Below are 19,471 nucleotides of genomic sequence, written 5' to 3'. Positions count from 1 at the left end.
GGCCGGGCGCGGTGGCTCAAGCCTGTAATCCCAGCACTTTGGGAGGCCGAGACGGGCGGATCACAAGGTCAGGAGATCGAGACCACCCTGGCTAATACGGTGAAACCCCGTCTCTACTAAAGAATACAAAAAACTAGCCGGGCGACGAGGCGGGCGCCTGTAGTCCCAGCTACTTGGGAGGCTGAGGCAGGAGAATGGCGTAAACCCAGGAGGCGGAGCTTGCAGTGAGCTGAGATCCGGCCACCGCACTCCAGCCTGGGCAACAGAGCCAGACTCCGTCTCAAAAAAAAAAAAAAAAAGAAATTAAAACATTTTCATGGATCCCTAAACGTATCCTAGACCCTCAGTAGGATTGTGCCTACTGAGCCTAATGGATAGGTTGGCCCTGGAGAGGAGGAGGGCAAGATGAGGACTTGCAGGAGTGACACCTGAGGTGACAGTTAAAGGATAAGCAGGAATTAACCAGAGAGGCAAGAGGGGAAAGGCCATTTTAGGAAGAGGGAACAGCATGGGCAAAACCTTACAAGTATGAAAGGCAAGGTGAGACACCCTGCAAGTGATCCTAAACGGTAAAAATGAGATTGCAAAAGACAGGCAGAGGCCAAAATATGAAGAATCTTGTGTGCTATTCTAAGAACAGTGGGAAATTAACAGGGACAGCTGAGGAGTGACAAGTCGAAATGAGGCTTGTAGAAAAATTACACTGGAATAATTGGAAACAGAATATGAGACTACCTGAGAGATGATGGCACGAATCTATGTGAGAAATAGTGACAACCCTAACTGAGACAACAAAAATGAAAATAACAAGTATTCCAAAGGATGCAGGTTGATTCATTGGGTAGGAGGAATGAGGAAGAAGTCTGGGTTCCTATTTGTTCCCTTCTTAGCCCTTTAGTGCTTGACTAGCCATCAAACATACACCACATCAAAGCAGCCAGCCAGCTCAGATATGGGAAACTGCTGGTCTGACCTTTTGGCCTTATCTCCAAGCCCTCCTGTTCTGACAACACCCTATTTTAACTCAGTTCTCAACCTATAAGGCTTTTCAGTGTCTTGGTCACAGTTTCATACTTGACCCTTGACTACACCAGTGCCATGAACACGGGGCAATCCTGCTGCCCATTCTGGCCCCTTGGACCCATGCTAGCTAAGGCAGTCCCACCTGGCCTCCACATGGATGTGGAGCAAACTTTTCTGCCTTGATTGAACTGGTGTATGGTAGAGGCATTGGCTATGCTAGGAAAAAGATGACGAGAAAACGATGTGGGGAAGATGATTATTTCCAGTCCAAATATGCTGAATTTGAGGTTCCAAAGGGACAACCTAGTAGACATTAACTAAGGCAATCACAAACGTGGTGCCAGAATTTAGGAGAATGTGCTAGAATGGAGAGGAAGATTTAGGTGTGTGTAGAAAAGAATTTTTACATGGTAAGCGTCAGGCTGGCCCTAGAGAGGCCTGTTCGCAAGGTTGGCTCTTAGCTGGCACCTAGGAAGTCGATTGGGGGAATATTCTCACTATTCCCTGAGAAGGGTGGACCACTGTGCCTAAACTGTTTGTGCAAACAATATAGTTTACGCTGAACACCTGCTTTCCTCCTGGGAGTCTGGAATTTTGGTATGTGCTAGGCAAAGGGTGCCTGCATGACCAGCCCCCAGTAAAACATTGGGCGCTGAGTCTGTCACGAGCTTTTCTGGTAGACAACACTTCTCTCATGTAGCCACAGTTTGATGCTGGAGGAATTCAGTGTGTCTTGTGTAACTGCTGGGGCAGGACTCTTGGAAGCTTACCTGGATTTCTCTGGACTTTGTCCCATGCGCCTTTCTCCTTTGCTGACTGTGCTTCTATCTTTTCCCTGTAATAAATCTTAGCAGTGAACATAACTATATGCAGATTCCTATGATTTCTTTCAGTGAATCACTAAATTTGGGTGTGGCCTTGGAGACCCCCAACACAGAGATTTATGAGGAACACCTGGTCATTCGGTGCTGGGAATAACACCGTAAGTGGCCCCCTCCCAAGCTACATGGTTGCAATGGACTGGCCACAGAATCTGATCCCAGTTGGTTGGAGTAAAGGTCATGCTGCTCGATCCTACAGACAAAAATGAAGATACCTTCTTCTATCATAAAATGCACTGGCCTGAAATGCAACGAAAGGACAAGGGTGACATTCAAGGGAAGATTAAAGAAAGACTCCTAACTATTCCAGCGGCAAACTCTATGTGGCTAAGAGTTAGAGTCAGAAAGATCCTCTTAACTAAATGCAAAAAGAACAAACAAAAGACCTAAAGGTTGTGAGGACCATGGCTATTCCTTTAGCAAATTGAGAACAGTACAAGATTTCTGGCATTGGATACAAGATCCTAAGTAAAATTGTTAAGAAACTAGTTACGGTTTTAAGGAAGGTGTATTGTCAAAAAGTCCCTAGCCTGTTGTACAGAGACCTGTGACCATCCAGCATTATGGTAGACCCTGAACGAAGCCCCAACACTGAGGTGCCAAGATCAAAGCCATTCACCAGCATCTCCTCAAACACCTGCCTGCCATCACCACCACAAGCACCAGTAGGAAATCCTCCCTCGGTGCCTTTTCTGAAAGTGGCCCCAACAATTTATTCTACATCTAAGAAGTGAGGCAACAAAAAGAATGCTTATGAGACTCATTGTTTCTATCATTCATCCTGCTGAGCTTGCTCAGCGAGATACGGTATTATATAACCTGTACCAGTAATCAATGTATGGCACTTCTTTCCCCCTTTTTGGTTTGACTTTTATTCTATTTCACTGTATCAGGTAGGCAGGAGAAGCTACTTTTATCATTTATCCCATAATCTGCAGAATGGTGAGAAGTCACAAACCTGATCAAATCCAAGCTAATGGAAGAATTGACACTACCCAGAAAACCTGAACTCTGAGGGGCTAAATTGTGTCACTTCACAGTACAGAAGCTATATGTGATTTTGGATTGTTACCCACTGGGGAGAAGGTGAGCACATTTGGAATTGCACAGAAGGTGGCTGGATTAGGATTAAGTAGGAACATTTTTACAATTAAATGTGTGAGAAGATGTGAGAGAGAGAGAGAGAGAGAGATACTGGGCAGCCAAGAAGTTACTCCATCTTCAAATAAGACATTAACACAATAGAGGAAAAATATGTCTGAAGGTCATTATTTTCCAGAAGAAATGTGAAGTTATTTTTAAAAAGGAATAAAAAATATATAGGGGCCAACTCAGAGTCTTCAGAGACTTAATACTCAAACAAAACTTGCTGAAATTATGGGTCTCCAATGATCAAAAGGGCAAATATATTCAGGGACTAACACACTCATACTCACTGAAAATAACTCACAATCTGTCTCTAGAGACTAAAGGAAAAATCATCACTGACAGCCATCATCATGTCTTTTGAAACGTTGGATGATGTTCTCAACGATAGATGAATCTGGCTTCCTGGGAAATCATCTCCTAATACAGATACTCCAGCTCTCTGACTTCCAACGTTGCACAGGACTGAGGGAGAGACCCCAAGTGAGCCACCTACTACTGCAAAGGGAATTAACTACCCTGGCTTTCACGTAAAGTGCTGTTTCTAGTTTCTCCCTCCCCTGGCCACAGATCATTCCAATGGAGAGATGCAGGAAGATTAAAAGTTCATTAGATGTTCTTGTCTGGGAGTAATATACATGAAAATGCCTCGGGCTGAGCTTGTCAACTCTGGCCCTTAATGCAGCATCTTCAGATGCCTCATTCATCTCTTTCCTGGATTCATCTTTATAATACAGATTCTGTTATATCTTTCAGGGGCAACCCTTCTCCATTCATGAGAGAGAAGGATGTATTTGCATATGGAAATTAGGGTAATCAGACATATGATAAAACAAAGTTGTAAAATTAGAAAAATATCTTTAGGAGGAATTAAATTAGACTGAAAACTTCCCAAGGCATTTGTACTTCTCCAAAATGCAACATAGCAGGAAAAGCAGGAGCTTTGGAGGCAAATAGCCACGTGACTGACTCCCTAAACTCTGCCAATTACTAGGTTAGATAGCAAAAATACTTAAAGGAGACCTTCAGAGGTTCCAGTTATGAATTCACATTAAATACTGAAAGGAAAATAACCTCATAAGAGTGATAATTAAGTAAGGATCATAATGCTGGCTGAAACAAAAAAAATCTAGGAAAGGAGAAAACAGGGTAAAAGGATGTAACTACGTGAGAGGGCGGCTGGAAGCTGACAATCTAGAAATAGAAGTTGCCAGACAGCCACACTATAAAGAACAACCTCTACAGACCTGACATGGAACATAATATTCAAATGAAGAATTTCTAACTATTTGTTCCTCTCTATATTGGAACCACAAAGGGTATAATCATTGCTAAATAGAAACTATAAATAGATTAATGTGTCTTTGTATTTGTCATCAGCCTTGTTTATTAGGAAATGAATGAAAATATTAAAGAATATCCTTTTTTGTTCTCAACTGGGTTATCAACTTAGGAAATTCATTAAGCTGTACTGTTGTTTTCAGGGAATTTTCCATACAAAACACAACCTACTTCTGTTTCAAATACCTATATGGGATTTCTTTCCATGCTGGTAACACTATCATGTCTTGCAAAGGACTAAGTCAAAGAATCAATATGCCTTTATTTTTTCTGTAACCTTACTTTTTTCATTCCACCCTTCCTTTGTCCTCCTCCTAATTTTCCTATTGCATCAGGCCCAGGGAGGTAGAACTTCCTAAGGAATACTCCATATAAGAAATAAACGGGCCAGGCACAGTGGCTCATACCTGTAATCCCAGCACTTTGGGAGGCCAAGGCGGGCGGATCATGAGGTCAGGAGTTCCAGACCAGCCTGGCCAACATGGTGAAACCCCGTCTCTACTAAAAATACAAAAAATTAGCCGGGTGTGGTGGTACATATCTTTAATCCCAGCTACTTGGGAGGCTGAGGCAGGAGAATCGCTTGAACCCGGGAGGCAGAGGTTTCAGTGAGCCGAGATTGCGCCACTGCACTCATGCCTGGTCAACAGAGTGAGACTCTGTTTCAAACAAAATAAATAAATAAAAATAAAAAATAAACGCTAGATTCAGTCTCTCCTCATACTGGGGGCAAATTGTAACACTAAAATAAGTGAGATGTATGAATTAAGCTATGTTCAAGATGTTTACATTGGCATACCTTATAATGGTAGTTTGTGCTAGCTCTCCCTCCTCCACCTAGGTGATTCTCTCTTCATCTGTGAATATATGACTCTCTTCTACCTCTTCGTACTGAACTAGAAACCAAATAATGTCTTTTTTAAAAAAACATTTTTACACCCTTCTCTTTCCTTTCCGTTTCACTGCCATCGTTCTAGGTTAGATAACTGATGACAACTGGTAATACAAATAATGATGTCTTTTATCACAATAGTTCTCTTATTGGTTTCTTTGCTTCCCACCTCTCTCCATTCCAATGTGTTCTATATGTTGTAGCAGACCCGTCTTCCTGGGCCATGAAAAATGATCTTACCCTCTGCCACTAAAATCAAGAGACATCTAACATCTCTATAAGGTAAGATAAAAAGTCCTTAGTTTGCTATGTAAAGCCTTCAAATCTGATCGATCAACCTTCCCAGTTTTATGTCCTCAAACTGACCTACGTAAATAATTTACTCCAAAGTCACAACTTTTATGAAAACCTTTTACTCCATGCGTTAAATGCACTCCTTAACAGGCATGAATCTAACCTAACGAATCGAATATAGTCACCAGTCAGAAAGGAAAATTAAACGTGGAGATATTTCTAAATCTCACAGAATCTGGTCTTAAGTACTATTCTTGTTATTTTGCCCAAGCGGTGTCACCACAAGAAAACCTTGTCATATATTAATAAGCAAATATGAAAGTAAGAATAATAATCCACTTTATCAATTGATTTTCAGTTTCTAAGAGCAAATCTCTTCCATGAAGCCAGGGACTTTTGTCTGTCGTCTGGGGAATCCTCTATCCCATAACACTGCCTGGCATCTAGTATGAAATATTAGCAGGGGTGAAAAAAACCACAGTGGAGCAACAGAAAAAATAGTTCACATCCAGTCTTTGTTTTAATGTTTATTGGTAGAAACAGATCTTCAATGCGTACTTTGTGTTTATATAAACTCTACATTCTCTTAAAGGTTTTTGTTTTGTTTTCATTGGAGATTTTTAGCCTCCAAGTGAACTTAACATAGCATCTATGCATCTGATTCTTTATAGACTTTTTTTAAGATTTTAAAACTAGATTTGAGAAACCATGCATATTCTATACCTTATTTAATAATCCAAAGAATTGTTTGCACTTTCAGAAAAGTTACAAAAAGGTTGAACACAAGTTAAATAACCTATATGGATCTAAATTTTCCATTTCTGAATACTTTTTCAGTATTATATATTGCTTGCTGTCTAATAAGTTAGATTGTCAGAGACACGTCAGTAAATTATCTCTATTTTAAAATTATATCTGAATCCCCTTTCTCTGAGATGATCTTGCCAATATTAAACATTGTGCCATATGCAGTATTAGCCCAAAAGCTTAAATAAGAACCAAACTTGTAGACTGAATACTTTAACCTTAAAATTACATACCTATATATACACCTATGGTATGCTGCATATTAAATTTAACATTTCAAGTAACATATATAGCAAACATTCAGCCAAATACTCTTTCATGAAAAGATACTGTCCTTAAAATAAAAAGTTAATGAAAAGCTTATTTAGACACAAATGTCTAGACATAAGTACTAAGCCTATGAAACTTGAAACTAAAGTCTGCTATACTATTAAGAAAAAGAAGAATCATTCTTAACCTACTGAATTGCGCAGATACAAAAGTGCTTAGCATGACAAAATTACCAAAAATAAAAACATTTTAGAGGTTATTTGGTTCTAGCAATATTAACTATTCTGTATTTCTGGATAATTTAACATTTGTATTTTAAATTTTATATAAATTTCTTTTAACAAGTTTAAAAAAGCACACAAAAAATAGTTCAAACTATATATAATCTGTTATTTTTCATCCTGGTTAGCTTATCACAAATAACTCAGCAAAACAATACTTGAACATTCAGTTCTACTAAAAAACAATATTTGAGTAAATCCCACTTTACCCATTGTTTGCTAAGTTGGACCCTAAAACAGGCTGCCGACAGATCGGACAAGTGCAATTCTCTGAGAGCCATCGGTCAATACAATGAATGTGAAATTCATGCATGCAAGGTAATTGCCTGAGCTTGTTTCCAGTTACGTAGTCACTGATACAAACACTACAGATTTTGCCTAGTTCACTATCAATACTGTTATGCTCATAGTGCCGGGTGGAAAGATTGTCAATCTGCTCTTTGGTTAAACCACGTATTCGATCATCATCATCACCTTCATTTAGTAAAAAAAAGTGAGCAAGGCGAAGAATAGGTAGTGTTCCAGTTTCAACTAAATTGTTTGAATTTCGCAACTGCCTGCCACCCCTATTGTCACTGTTTCCAGTATGAGGCTGGGTGGTCTCGTTTTCACCATGCATTTCAGTGCTGACTCCTTGGGCCTGCCTGTCTTGAGAGGAACCTTCCCTGTGCTGGCTCCTGTTGTTAACTGTACCTAAGTTACTTAGTTCTGAGTGCATCTCTGGTAAATGCTGGCCATTTCTCTGAAGCTCTGACTCAGATTCAGCCTCCATTAGAGAACTCAGTTCTCCAAACCCAGTCATGATCTGCCTTAAAATTGACCGAAGAGCCACTGATGATGGCTCAACAAGCTCATTCTCAGAAATCCTACGAAGAGGAACTGTTATGGTACTAACATAGGTTCGAATACCTGACCGCTCTAAACGAGAAATGGTTCGGCGAAAGCCCCCACTATTGCTTTCAATAGTGACTGTATTTTCTGCTAGCCCTACTCTGGATCGAGTTCTATTTGCAATACTATCCCGATCTCTATTTTCTCCAGGACGGATCCTTCTCACTTGAAGGTCCAGTGTGATTGTTGGATGTCGTCGTACAGCAGTTGAGGATCTGCTGGATTCTTCTCCTTCTTCTACTGTTATTCTTGACACAAGCCTTGAATTAGAGAATGGGGTATATGCAGTACCTCTGCGTTCTCGTTCTCTATCTGGCTCTGAAAAGACTCGAGTTCTACCTCTCCTTCTAACAGATCTTCTAGTGGTTTGCTGTACTGGTCTACTTTCCCTTTGGGAACTATGATAAACAGTGCCACTCTGTCTCTGAATTGGTGAACGGCTTCGACTACTGAAAGTAGATCGTAATCTTATTGGCTCTAATCTTTGGTTTGTATTCCTCACTGTAACATTACTTCTATCCCCATTTTCCCAAACATGTGCTGCTCCAAACCGTTGCCCCTCCCTTTGCCTGAGTTCACTACCACCTGATTGGTTTGTGTGACTACTGATATTAGTGTGTGAGGCGTTAGCTCGAGGAATGCCAGCTGCTCCCCCAGTTCCAGTTCTTAACCTTCCCAGTGTTGAGAAAGATCCTTCAGCTGGATTTTGCCCCCTTGAAGCAAGCCTAGTCCTTGGAATGTTGGAACTACTACCACTGAAATTCACTGAGGTTTGGCTTCTTGTTCGCCTAGCCACAGGACTAGTGGACCCTTGTTGCCTATTTGCAGTATGAGCTCTGTTCCTATCTGAAAGTGGAATGTCTGTATAATCTTCTCCATGAATTTCAAATCCTCTATTTTCATGATTTATGTGGATTTCCAAACTAAACCGAAATTCTCCACTGTTCGGGTTTGTTCGACTCACAGCTCTCCAAGTTTGATTCCCATTTTGTCCACTTCGAGTTGCATTTCCTGTGCGCCGAAAGGTATTCAACCATTCTAGAAGAGAATCTTCATGTGAACTTTCTCTAGGGACTTCTGAGTCTAGAAAGCAAAGCAAATCAACTTAAGGTCAATTCCTAAGACACACCTTACAGCTTTATTGAAAACTTGTAAGACAAACAAAGTTTGAAATAAATTAAAGAAGAGCTGTGGATTTTAATGAATAAAAGATGGTAAAAGACAACTTTTAAAAGAAAAGTATATATACTATAAGCACATTATAAAAATTAAATTACTATTTACATAATTACAAAGTTTTAAATACTATTTATGCAACGCTATGGAGAAATCCTCATTCTTACTTTCTATCTGCCCATTACTAGCAAAATACTAAGGTGAATGAGAAATATATCCACTACCAAAATTTTACATTCAAACTTTACGTAAAATTTGTCCTGTATTTGTGGAATCTTTCTGAAAAAGTCAACTCAGTCATTTTTGCAACTAGGTATTTCTGTAATCTTAGAAATTTTTCCTATTTCTCAGGTGCTGCCAAAAATGTACGTATCAAGAAACGTGAGTTTCTGAATATAACATTAAAACCACATTACTGTACTTGTCTTTGTGTGAAGCTGAGAAACTAGGCAAGTTACTTAAGGTCTCTATGGCTGATCCTTGTCTACAAACTGGAGATAATAATAGAATCAATCTCATAGGGTTATCCTGAGGATAAAATAAGATGCTATATATAACATAATTAGCATAATATCTGGCACATAAAAAGCCACACCATAAATGTTAGCTGTTATACATAATAAAGTACATTTTCTATTCATTTAGAATGTAAGCTCCAAGAAAACAAAGATTTTTGTAGTTTTAGTCACTGTTACATCTCCAGCCTCTACAACAGTACCTGGTATAAATCAGACTTTCAATTAATATTGCTCAATTAATCAATTTAGAAGTAAATGTGTCACATATAAACTTCTTTGACTAAGGTACTGCCACTGTGCCAAGCTTAAATTTTCCATTTATAACCAGTAGAGATTATATAAAGTACTAAATAAAAAGCATCAACACATTAACTACACAAACTTCAACTTTAAAGTTTGTTCTACTCAAAAATAGCTATTATAGGCTGGGCGCAGTGGCTCACACCTATAATCCCAGCACTCTGGGAGGCCAAGGTAGGCGGATCACAAAGTCAGGAGTTCAAGACCAGCCTGACCTACATGGTAAAAACCCGTCTCTACTAAAAATACAAAGAAATTAGCCAGGCATGGTGGTGTGCACCTGTAATCCCAGCTACTCAGGAGGCTGAGGCAGGAGAATTGCTTGAACCCGGGAGGCAGAGGTTGCAGTGAGCCAAGATTGTGCCACCGTACTACGGCCTGGGTGACAAGAGTGAGACTCCTTCTCAATAAATAAATAAATAAATAAAACAGCTATTACATGACATCATTCTGATTTCATTTCTTTCCTGCAATCTCTCATAAGACTTTTTAAAATGTTGAAGTTGAAGCTATTAATCAGCTGTTGATGCCAATAAAATAAATAGCAACTGAGTCATATTCCCAAGATGATGAGCTGTTTTATATTTGATGAGTACATTTTCCATTCAAACGTATCAGTATTAATTATCGTATCTATATAGTACAACTCACATATCTAAACACAAAGAATAAAATGTGTTAATGTCTACTTTCCATTTGTTTGGAAAAAGATATGAGTAAAAGGCAGGTGAACATGAATTATTTTAAATGCTATTTCCTTTTTTGATTAACTTTTGATTAAGTGTAGCGATGATGGTGCATGTGAAAGAGTTTGCCAAGTACCTAGTCAAATCTACCTTACTCTTCTTCCATTGTAAAAGCACTGGAAATGGGCATGTGGACAGCCTGGCAGTTAGGTATGGCCATGAGACTAAGTTCTCGTGAATGGAACGGGAGAGTAAGCGATACATCCTACTCTCAGGCTAGCGCCTGGACCTCCTTCTTACCAGCTAGAACCTAGATATGGTTGCAACTTAGCCAGATCATACAAATGGTACCCTGGAGCAGTGATGCCCCATAAAACTTTCTCAAGTAATGAGTATGTTCTGTATTCGTGCTGTCCAATACAGAAGCCACTAGCCCCATGTGACTATTAAGCACCTGAATGTGGCTAGTATGATGAGCTAAATTTTAAATTTTATTTAATTTTAATTAATTTCCATTTAAATAGTCACGTGTGGCTAGCAGCTACTGTACTGAACAGCACAGTTGCAGAACCATTCTGTTAGCTGAATGGATTCCAGGAGGATTTTTTTCCCCGGACTGTTAAGTAAGAAACTTCTAGCTTATTGAGCCATTGCACTTTGGGGTTTTTATATGACTTCATGGTAACTAACACAATGATTTTGATATAATATGTGAAACTACTAATAAATACCTCTGAGGAGGGAAGTAGAACTGGTTAAGAGGAACACAAAAGTGGCTTTTACTTTTAACTGTACATACTTCATTTAGTTTGAAGCTCTTTTACAGTACTTTCTTTATAAGAACTTTTTATATGTAAACCATCAAACAGAACAAAGAAATAGAAACAGGTTTCCTAACTCAGTCTTTCTACATGGTTCTATATACAAATTTTTAGAAGCTGAGAAATATCACTTTAGAAAAAGTAGTGTGTACATTCCAAGATTAAAAATAACTATGCTGGGAATTAACTTAATTGTGTATTATTTCATAAAGCTCTCTGAAGGCAATCTGTGTGTTTAAGACATCTTTGCATTCACTCCTCTGTCCTATACTGCCTAACCATACTGCTTTACTACTCATATACATATTGTCTGAATGAGTATCACATTAAAACTGGAAAAAATTGAAGACAAACATACTATACAAGGTCTAAGAATTTCATTTCTGCAAGTACTCCAATCAAGCCTGTTCCTTATGGAAAGGACTCCATAGTACCTCTGTAATTCGTTCCATTTCTCAAGTCAGGCTGAGATGCTAGCTGTTCCTTGACGCCATCTAACCGCTGTTGCAGTTCTTCTGATGTTATTTCTCCTAAAACAATGAAAAATTGCTCATTTAAGAATTCTGAATTAAGTTTTATGAGACCTCATGAAGGGTAAGACTAATCTTTAGTAACCTATAGAAGACAAATGTCTTATTACTTTCATATGTTCTGTAAATTGAAGACAGTTAAAAACTTGTACCAACGCGCATCAATTCGGTTGTGCTTCATTTATTAATCTTGTATTAAAAATTATTAAAATAAGATTTAGCCGGGCGCGGTGGCTCAAGCCTGTAATCCTAGCACTTTGGGAGGCCGAGACGGGCGGATCACGAGGTCAGCAGATCGAGACCATCCTGGCTAACATGGTGAAACCCCATCTCTACTAAAAAATACAAAACAAAAAACTAGCCGGGCGAGGTGGTGGGCGCCTGTAGTCCCAGCTACTCGGGAGGCTGAGGCGGGAGAATGGCGTAAACCCGGGAGGCGGAGCTTGCAGTGAGCTGCGATCCGGCCACTGCACTCCAGCCTGGGCGACAGAGCGAGACTCCGTCTCAAAAAAAAAAAAAAAAAAAAAAAGATTTAATTTGAATAGCCAGGCACGGTGGCTCACGCCTGTAATCCCAGCACTTTGGGAGGCTGAGGCAGGAGAATGGTGTGAACTTGGGAGGCAGAGTTTGCAGTGAGCCGAGATCGCACCACTGCACTCCAGCAGGGGGGATAGAGGGAGACTCCATCTCAAAAAAACAAAACAAAACAAAAAAAGATTTAATTTGAATAGTTGGTAAAGTGCTGCCAGTTGATACACTTAGGAATCTATAAGCAATAACTCTGTGGATTTTTGTCAGTTAAAAAGAAATTAAGGGAGCTTTTATAGAGAAAACTTCACATCGTTACTTGAATTTTATCCCTATTACTTCATTATATGGATCATCAATATAAAAACATACAATATATAAATATACAAATTTCCATTAGTTCATTTGTAAAAAACTTTATGGAACACATTGGGCTTTTGGGGGGAGTTATTAATTCAGCTGAATAAATAAATTATAATACCCCAAATGAATTCAAATTGGGTTTTAAGTCAAATTTTTTTTTGAGATGGAGCCTTGCTCTGTTGCCTAGGCTGAAGTGCAGTGGCATGATCTCGGTGCACTGCAACCTCTGCCTCCCAGGTTCAAGCAACTCTCCTGTCTCAGCCTCCCAAGTAGCTGGGATTACAGGCACACACCACGACACCCGGCTGATTTTTTGTATTTTCAATAGAGATGGGGTTTCACCATATTGGCCAGGCTGGTCTCGAACTCCTGACCTCAGGTGACCCACTCACCTTGGCCTCCCAAAGTGCTGGAATTACAGGCGTGAGCCACCACACCCAGCCAAGTCATATTTTATTTGTATAAAAATTACAAATAGGACCATATATGTAAATACTTAACACCATTATGTACATTAACCTGTTTCTTAGTTTGGCATTTGTGTAACAGTGCTCCATGTCCCATATTTTCACCTTATAAAATACAGAAGCCAGTGATTTTCTACTTTATTACACTAAAAGTTCTTAAACTCACAAAACAATATACTATACTTTCATAAAGAGAAGCAGGGAAAAAGAATACCAATTCTCCTTATCTTGAAATCCTTCCACCTAATGATGAAAAAAGGTGTCTCCTCTTTTACCCATCTCTTACCAGGGGTGCCTAAAAGGTTATGGTCTCTCATAAGCCGATAATCTTCATCATTGAGGTCATTAATAAACTGATAATAGGCCTCTTCTCTGTGGAGACGCTCTTGCTGCCATCTTCTCTCATTTTCATGATGATTATGGTCTTGAGATAAGGTTTCTTCACTGCCACCATCTGATCTAGATCTAGACTGATTCATCCTGAGATTCCTGGCTTTCTGTTCAAACAACAGAAACAAAATTCAAGGTGTTAAGTCATGGACCACATTTGGCTTTGTATTTTTAACTTACAGTTTTAATTTTAAATGTTGCCCCCTACCCAAATACTGTATTTGCCAAGTCTTGCAGTGAGAACCTTACATATAAAATGAAAAACAACTTCTAGGAAATACAACACAATTGGAGCTACTTCTTTGCCTAAAGCCATTAAGTCAGACTGGATTTGGGTTTACCACACAATGCTCATGCCTGAATACCATAGTGATTATCTCATTTTTGACCTGGCTAACGATCTGGAAAAGTTGATCCAGAAGTCCTCATTTATGTTTCAGTATCTGGGTACTTCACATTAATTACAAATTTTAGGCTTGAATTATGCACATTCTTCACTTAATGAGCAAAGAGATATTGGGATGATATAATTTACATTTATTTTCAGCAAGGTATTCTTTCCAAAATAAGGCTCATGAATGTAATATTATCCCCCACTGCACTTCGTTGAGGTGAAAATCATTTAGCCTAATTAATATCTACTGAACAGACTGGGAGGTGATCTCTCGTCAAAGCCTACCAGGAAGACTTTGAGACCCAACAGGAAACAAGACATCATGTATGGCTCAAGGATTGTGAAAGTGCATCAGAGCACTTTGTATTTCCCCATATCAAGCCTCATCCTTAAGCCTGGAATGGTTAGTCCCAGGAGTTTGAGTGCCAGTGAAAGTTCCTGACTTTGCCTAAGAAAACACTATTTTTGAATTATATTTAAATGTCACTCCTGAGAAGCTCGCTTTTAAACTATAAGGAAATCAAGGGAGAAAGATGTTTGTTTCATAAATATTTTAAAATTTCTTAAACACATCTATTTAGTAAGTCACACTAAAACTCACTTAAGGATATTTTTAAAAATCCAGATGCCCAAATCTCATCCCCAATCCTTGATTAGAGTTTTCCCTGCAGTTTTCCAGAGTAGGGCCAGGTCTGCTGTTAAGAGCTAATTTGGGTGTTCTGCAGATGAAATAAACTATTCCTCAACAACTTCTGGCATGTCACTAAACGGTAGGAGTAATACAGCACCTGATTCAGTAGAGGCTGGAGGCTCAAATGGCGAGGCTACCAGTGAAGCAACGGTGCAACTCCGCCTCTCGAAATACACCAGGTGTTTAATAAGCAAGCTGCTTTAAATATAAGGTGAAATTAGCCTACAAGTCTAAAATACTGTAGGAGTAAGCAACTATTCAATTTCACCTGTAACACTAAATTACAAATTCAAGCATTTTTTTCACTGTGGTTATTTTGTCATTTTGAACAAATGACCTAGTAACATTATCCACTCAAATACGAATTAACACTACTAAAAACTCAAGATTTCTATCTTCAGATTAGGACCATAATTAGCAAAGAGCATATTTCGTAGGTACAGCAATAATAGGATTTTTGTAATAAATAAGTTTACAGAAACCTATCATAAAATCAAGCTACTCTAATATTATTTAAAACTTAAGAGCTTCTCCTTAAAAGTAATTTTCTTATACAGTTAATCATAATGAAAACAAAGCGAATACCTTATTTTCCTTTCGACATGCTTTTAACATATGCCATGGTATCCATCCTTCAATTGCTTGTGCCTTTTTTGAGAGTGGCCCTATCTGAAGCAATAAAAGAGAGTTGAATAGTTCAATAAACTGTCTCTTTGAAGGCCAGGAACGGGTGGTAGTCTCCCCACTCTGCTGCAAAGCCAAAGCGAATTCTCCAGTGGATTTTGTTAGACACATCTAGAAAATTAGATCCCCATACAATTAGGTCATGCAAACCTCCGCAAGGCCCCTACCTCCCGCAACAAACTTAGGCCTTTCGTCCTACACGTCACTGCTCCTGGGTTTACGCCTCCTCTCTCAAAGGCCTTCCTTCCTATCATGTTCCCATTCGGATGTTACCAGGGTTAGGCGTCTCTGGCTTACTTTTAAACCTTGACTTTCTTGCCACCCCCACCCTCCGTCCCGCTACTGGTTTCTTTCCTTGCCGTTGCGACGGAAGCTCGCGCCGGGGGACGACCCCCAGTATGATAAACAAAGTGGGCTCCAGGGGCCCAACCAACCTCTTCCCAAACGAGCCTCAAGTAACGCTTCCCTTAGCGACCTAGATTCCCACAGGGAAGCACGTGATAGACGGTGCATCCCAACCAATCCCCAGCCAGCGGAGCGCATTAAGAGGGCAGTTAACCAATCGGAGAAGAGATGGGTGGCTCGAAGGATGGCCTGCTTTACCCGGCGTCTCCAGGAAGTAGTGATGGGACCCAGATGTTTCTCTCGAACCCACCTCTCCAAGTCCCGGGCCTTCCGCCTCCTGCCCGGAAAAAGTGTGCCGCGGACGGCCGTTCTTTCGGGTGCTGGAGGCTGTGTCTAGGAGGCGGGATAGGCTTGCCGCCGCGCCTCCGGAGCCCGCTGTGCTCTCGAATTGGCCACTGAGGAGAGAAGCCGGAAGCCCGTGCTGCAGCGTGGGGTCGTCCAGCTGGGGAGGATGCTCCGCGGGAGGAACGGCAGGCCCCAGCCCTTCTTTCCAGACAGCCAGGCTGCCCACTCGGCGGAGGGGAGTCGCTCCGCAGCCGGCCCGGAGCTCGCACCGGAGCTCGCCAGTGCGACTGAAAACTGCGTCCGTCGGGAGCTAGGGTGCCTGCGTCCCGCGTTCCGCCCTCTCCGCGCCGTCCTTACGGTGCCTGCTCCTCGAGGCCAAATACCCGGCCGCTCAGCGCTGGTGGCAGCCACGTAGTCGTAGAGACAGCTTCCTTTCCAGGCTTGGGAAGTCCCAGCACTTAACTCTGCGCGTCGGTGTTGCTTGTTTGCCAGCCAGACTACAAAGTGCACCCAAAGGTGTATTCGTCTCTTTACTTCCGGGTGTAACGTACTACCCAGCCAGGCCCTTTCCCTTGCTATTCGTTGGAACCTGGAAATTACAAACCCTAATAAATTCTGAAGTTTGTCCATCTCTATTTGAGAAACGGTCTCGCCCTGTCGCCCAGGCTGGAGTGCAGTGGAGCGATCGTAGCTCACTGCAGCCTCCAGCGACCCTCCCTTCTCATCCCAGTAGCTGGAACTACAGGCGCGTGACACTAATTTCACATTTTTTCTTTTGTAGAGACGGGGGTCTCGCTATGTTGCCCAGGCTGGTTTCGTACTCGGCCTCAAGCAGTCCTCCCACCTCAGCAAAATGGGATTTCAGGCATGAGGCACCCGCTACATTTGTGTTTTTTCACCTTCCCGCTAGGAAAGCAGTTTGAAACTCCCAACATTCCTCTCTCTGATTTTATTTCTGAGATGCGAGGCTTACTAAACTTGGCTCACCATTAGTTAATATGCTGAGTAGGTCTCCGTCTAACCTGGTATAGGCCCCCTTCCTGACATCCCCACTATCCAGATGACTTCATCACTGGAGAGTGCTCACAATGACGTTACTTGTCATTCCCCCGTTTGTTATTTCATTTCTGCATTAACTTTTGAGGAACTACCATATTCCCGTTATTATGCTGGGCAGTCCTCAGCATCAGTGAGCTACCAGTGTAGTAAGGATCTATGGACAAGTTTTTAAAATAAGCATATGGATATGGATACTAAAATGGAAATATATAAAACAGCCTAGAAAGCCCTTCCAGATCTCTCCGCTGCTTACATTGACAGACTGAAGTCTTGGCACTCTGAAACTGCTTGAAGTTCCGCCACAAGCTACGGGAACTCCTAAGCAACCGCCAACTCCACTTTTACCTAATTTCCTCTGTCTCCCAAAACTCAGCTCAGTTCTCATCTTTAAGGAATTTTTCCTGATACCTCTGAAATAACACCCTTATCTCACCCTCGAGCCCAATATCTACACATAAAACTAGGCAAATGTCCCTTTTGGGGGCTCCCATACTCCCTCTATATAAACCCATTTTAACATGTATTCATGTATTTAAAAAATACTGTGACTATGTATTAGGTGCTGGTAATGACAGCAGTGAATCAGACGAACAGTCACGTCCTCACAGAATGAAGTCCTTGCCCTCTTTTCCCCTGGAAAAAGAGTCATTGAGCAAGTACTTGCAATGATTTTCTGATTTTAGGTTTGTCCTACCTAGAGTCTGAACTCCTTAAGTATGAACAAATGATCTTATTCATTGTTGTAATCCCAGAACTGAGCACAGCACCTGGCAGAACATTCTCCTCAGCCTACTGCATGTATGAGCAGAGAAAAGTGCAATCTTTTGGCAAACAGGATTAATGCACATAGTGCAACGACTTCAGATATTGTGAACACACATCATAGAAAATAAGTAGAAATCATTTTTCATATTTATGTGAATTTTGGAGAGTGCAAATGCAATAATCCAAGTGCAAATACTTTTTACATGTTGAGTGGGAAAGACATTTGTGTCTCTTCCTATTTTTCCTATTTCCTATTATATACCCTAAGAATAAAAAAAAAGTATAAAATGTGTAAATAAAATCCAATCAAGTAATTTACCAGGTAGGAAGCTGCAGGTTTTTGTGAGTAGAGAGGTAATGTATGTAACTTGAATCCAACACCTTGCTTCAGTTTTTGTGGTCCAAGAAAAAATGACTACCAAGAAGGCCTTAGATACAATAGCTGGACTAGACAGCCGAATCATTCTGGATATCTACTCTGGGTCTCCAGACCTGGCAAGGTCTCTGGTCTAATTAATTTCTGTTTATTGTATTGGTACCTGGCCTTTTGAAGTGTGTATGCCTCATGTAACTCCTGCACTTTTACAATTAGGAATAAAAGGTGTAAAATAATTAAAACCATAAGATTAAAAGGATTTTCTGTATACCTGGTAAATTATGTACTTGTCATGTTTAAGAGATTTTGGCTTCATACAACAACAGCCTTAATTACAATTTAAAACAAAATGGAGCACTCGATTTCAAGTTTTTAAGTTTAAGTTGAAATCTTACTAAGTTTATGGATGGCATCGGAACAGCAAAGAGAAATTTAGGCTCGCCATATTGTCTTATTATTGGTTTAAAAATTATTGTGTAAGATTTCAAGAAAGAATTAAATTTAACATTTGAAGTACTTGTGAATGAGATAAAATATTAAATTTATAAATACAGTTTAAAATGTTGGCTTGAAGATAATTAAATAAGTATGTGAATGAGATTGAAAGTTAGTGAAAGGCTAATTCCAAATGACTGTTAAGATTTACTATACTTGGCCAGGCACAGCAGCTCACATCTGTAATCCCAGCACTTTGGGAGGCCAAGGCGGGCAGATCATGAGGTCAAGAGATCGAGACCATCCTGGTCAACATAGTGAAACCCCGTCTCTACTAAAAATACAAAAATTGGCCAGGCACGGTGGCGAACACCTGTAGTCCCAGCTACTTGGGAGGCTGAGGCAGGAGAATCACTTGAACTCAGGAGGCGGAGGTTGCAGTGAGCCAAGATCGTGCCACTGCACTCCACTCTGGCGACAGAGCGAGACTCTGTCTCAAACAAAAAACAAAAACAAAAAGGTTTACTATGCTTACCACTAGAATAATAAGAGCTGTGAACCAAATGTAAAAACCTAAGGTGTAACTAGGACATTGAATTTGGAACTAATAAGTTGAATATTAACTGTTTAAGGCAAATATTTTTTTAAAGAATATTTTCTTTATTTCCTCATAGCTCTTTTAACAGCTTTATTGAGATATAATTCACATACCATAAAATTTGCCCATTTAAGGTATATAATCCAGTAGTTTTTAGTATAATCAGAGTTGTGC

The 19,471-nt window shown here is 40.3% G+C and overlaps 1 protein-coding gene across 4 annotated transcripts; it reads right to left on the bottom strand.

Annotated features, from left to right (window-relative positions):
- Positions 1-6,086: 6,086 nt before the first annotated feature.
- On the bottom strand, positions 6,087-16,406 carry RNF6 (ring finger protein 6). 4 transcript variants are annotated; one of them, XM_017848521.1, is made up of 5 exons: positions 15,809-15,916; positions 15,276-15,359; positions 13,502-13,712; positions 11,762-11,857; positions 6,087-8,909 (listed from the first exon to the last, which is right to left on the bottom strand). In XM_017848521.1, exons 2-5 carry the CDS (start codon positions 15,303-15,305, stop codon positions 7,141-7,143), a joined length of 2,106 nt encoding a protein of 701 aa, XP_017704010.1. In that variant the 5' UTR covers positions 15,306-15,359; positions 15,809-15,916; the 3' UTR covers positions 6,087-7,140. The 4 variants fall into 4 exon arrangements, with proteins under 4 accessions (XP_017704010.1, XP_017704007.1, XP_017704009.1 ...); XM_017848518.1 differs by having other exon boundaries at positions 15,542-15,814; XM_017848520.1 differs by lacking the exon at positions 15,809-15,916 and adding an exon at positions 16,030-16,406 and having other exon boundaries at positions 6,088-8,909.
- Between the last annotated feature and the right edge of the window lie 3,065 nt (positions 16,407-19,471).

This window comes from Rhinopithecus bieti, unplaced genomic scaffold (genome assembly GCF_001698545.2).
Source record: "Rhinopithecus bieti isolate Rb0 unplaced genomic scaffold, ASM169854v2 scaffold_28547, whole genome shotgun sequence".
Lineage (NCBI taxonomy): Eukaryota > Metazoa > Chordata > Mammalia > Primates > Cercopithecidae > Rhinopithecus > Rhinopithecus bieti.
This window is presented reverse-complemented; position numbering and strand designations above follow the sequence as displayed.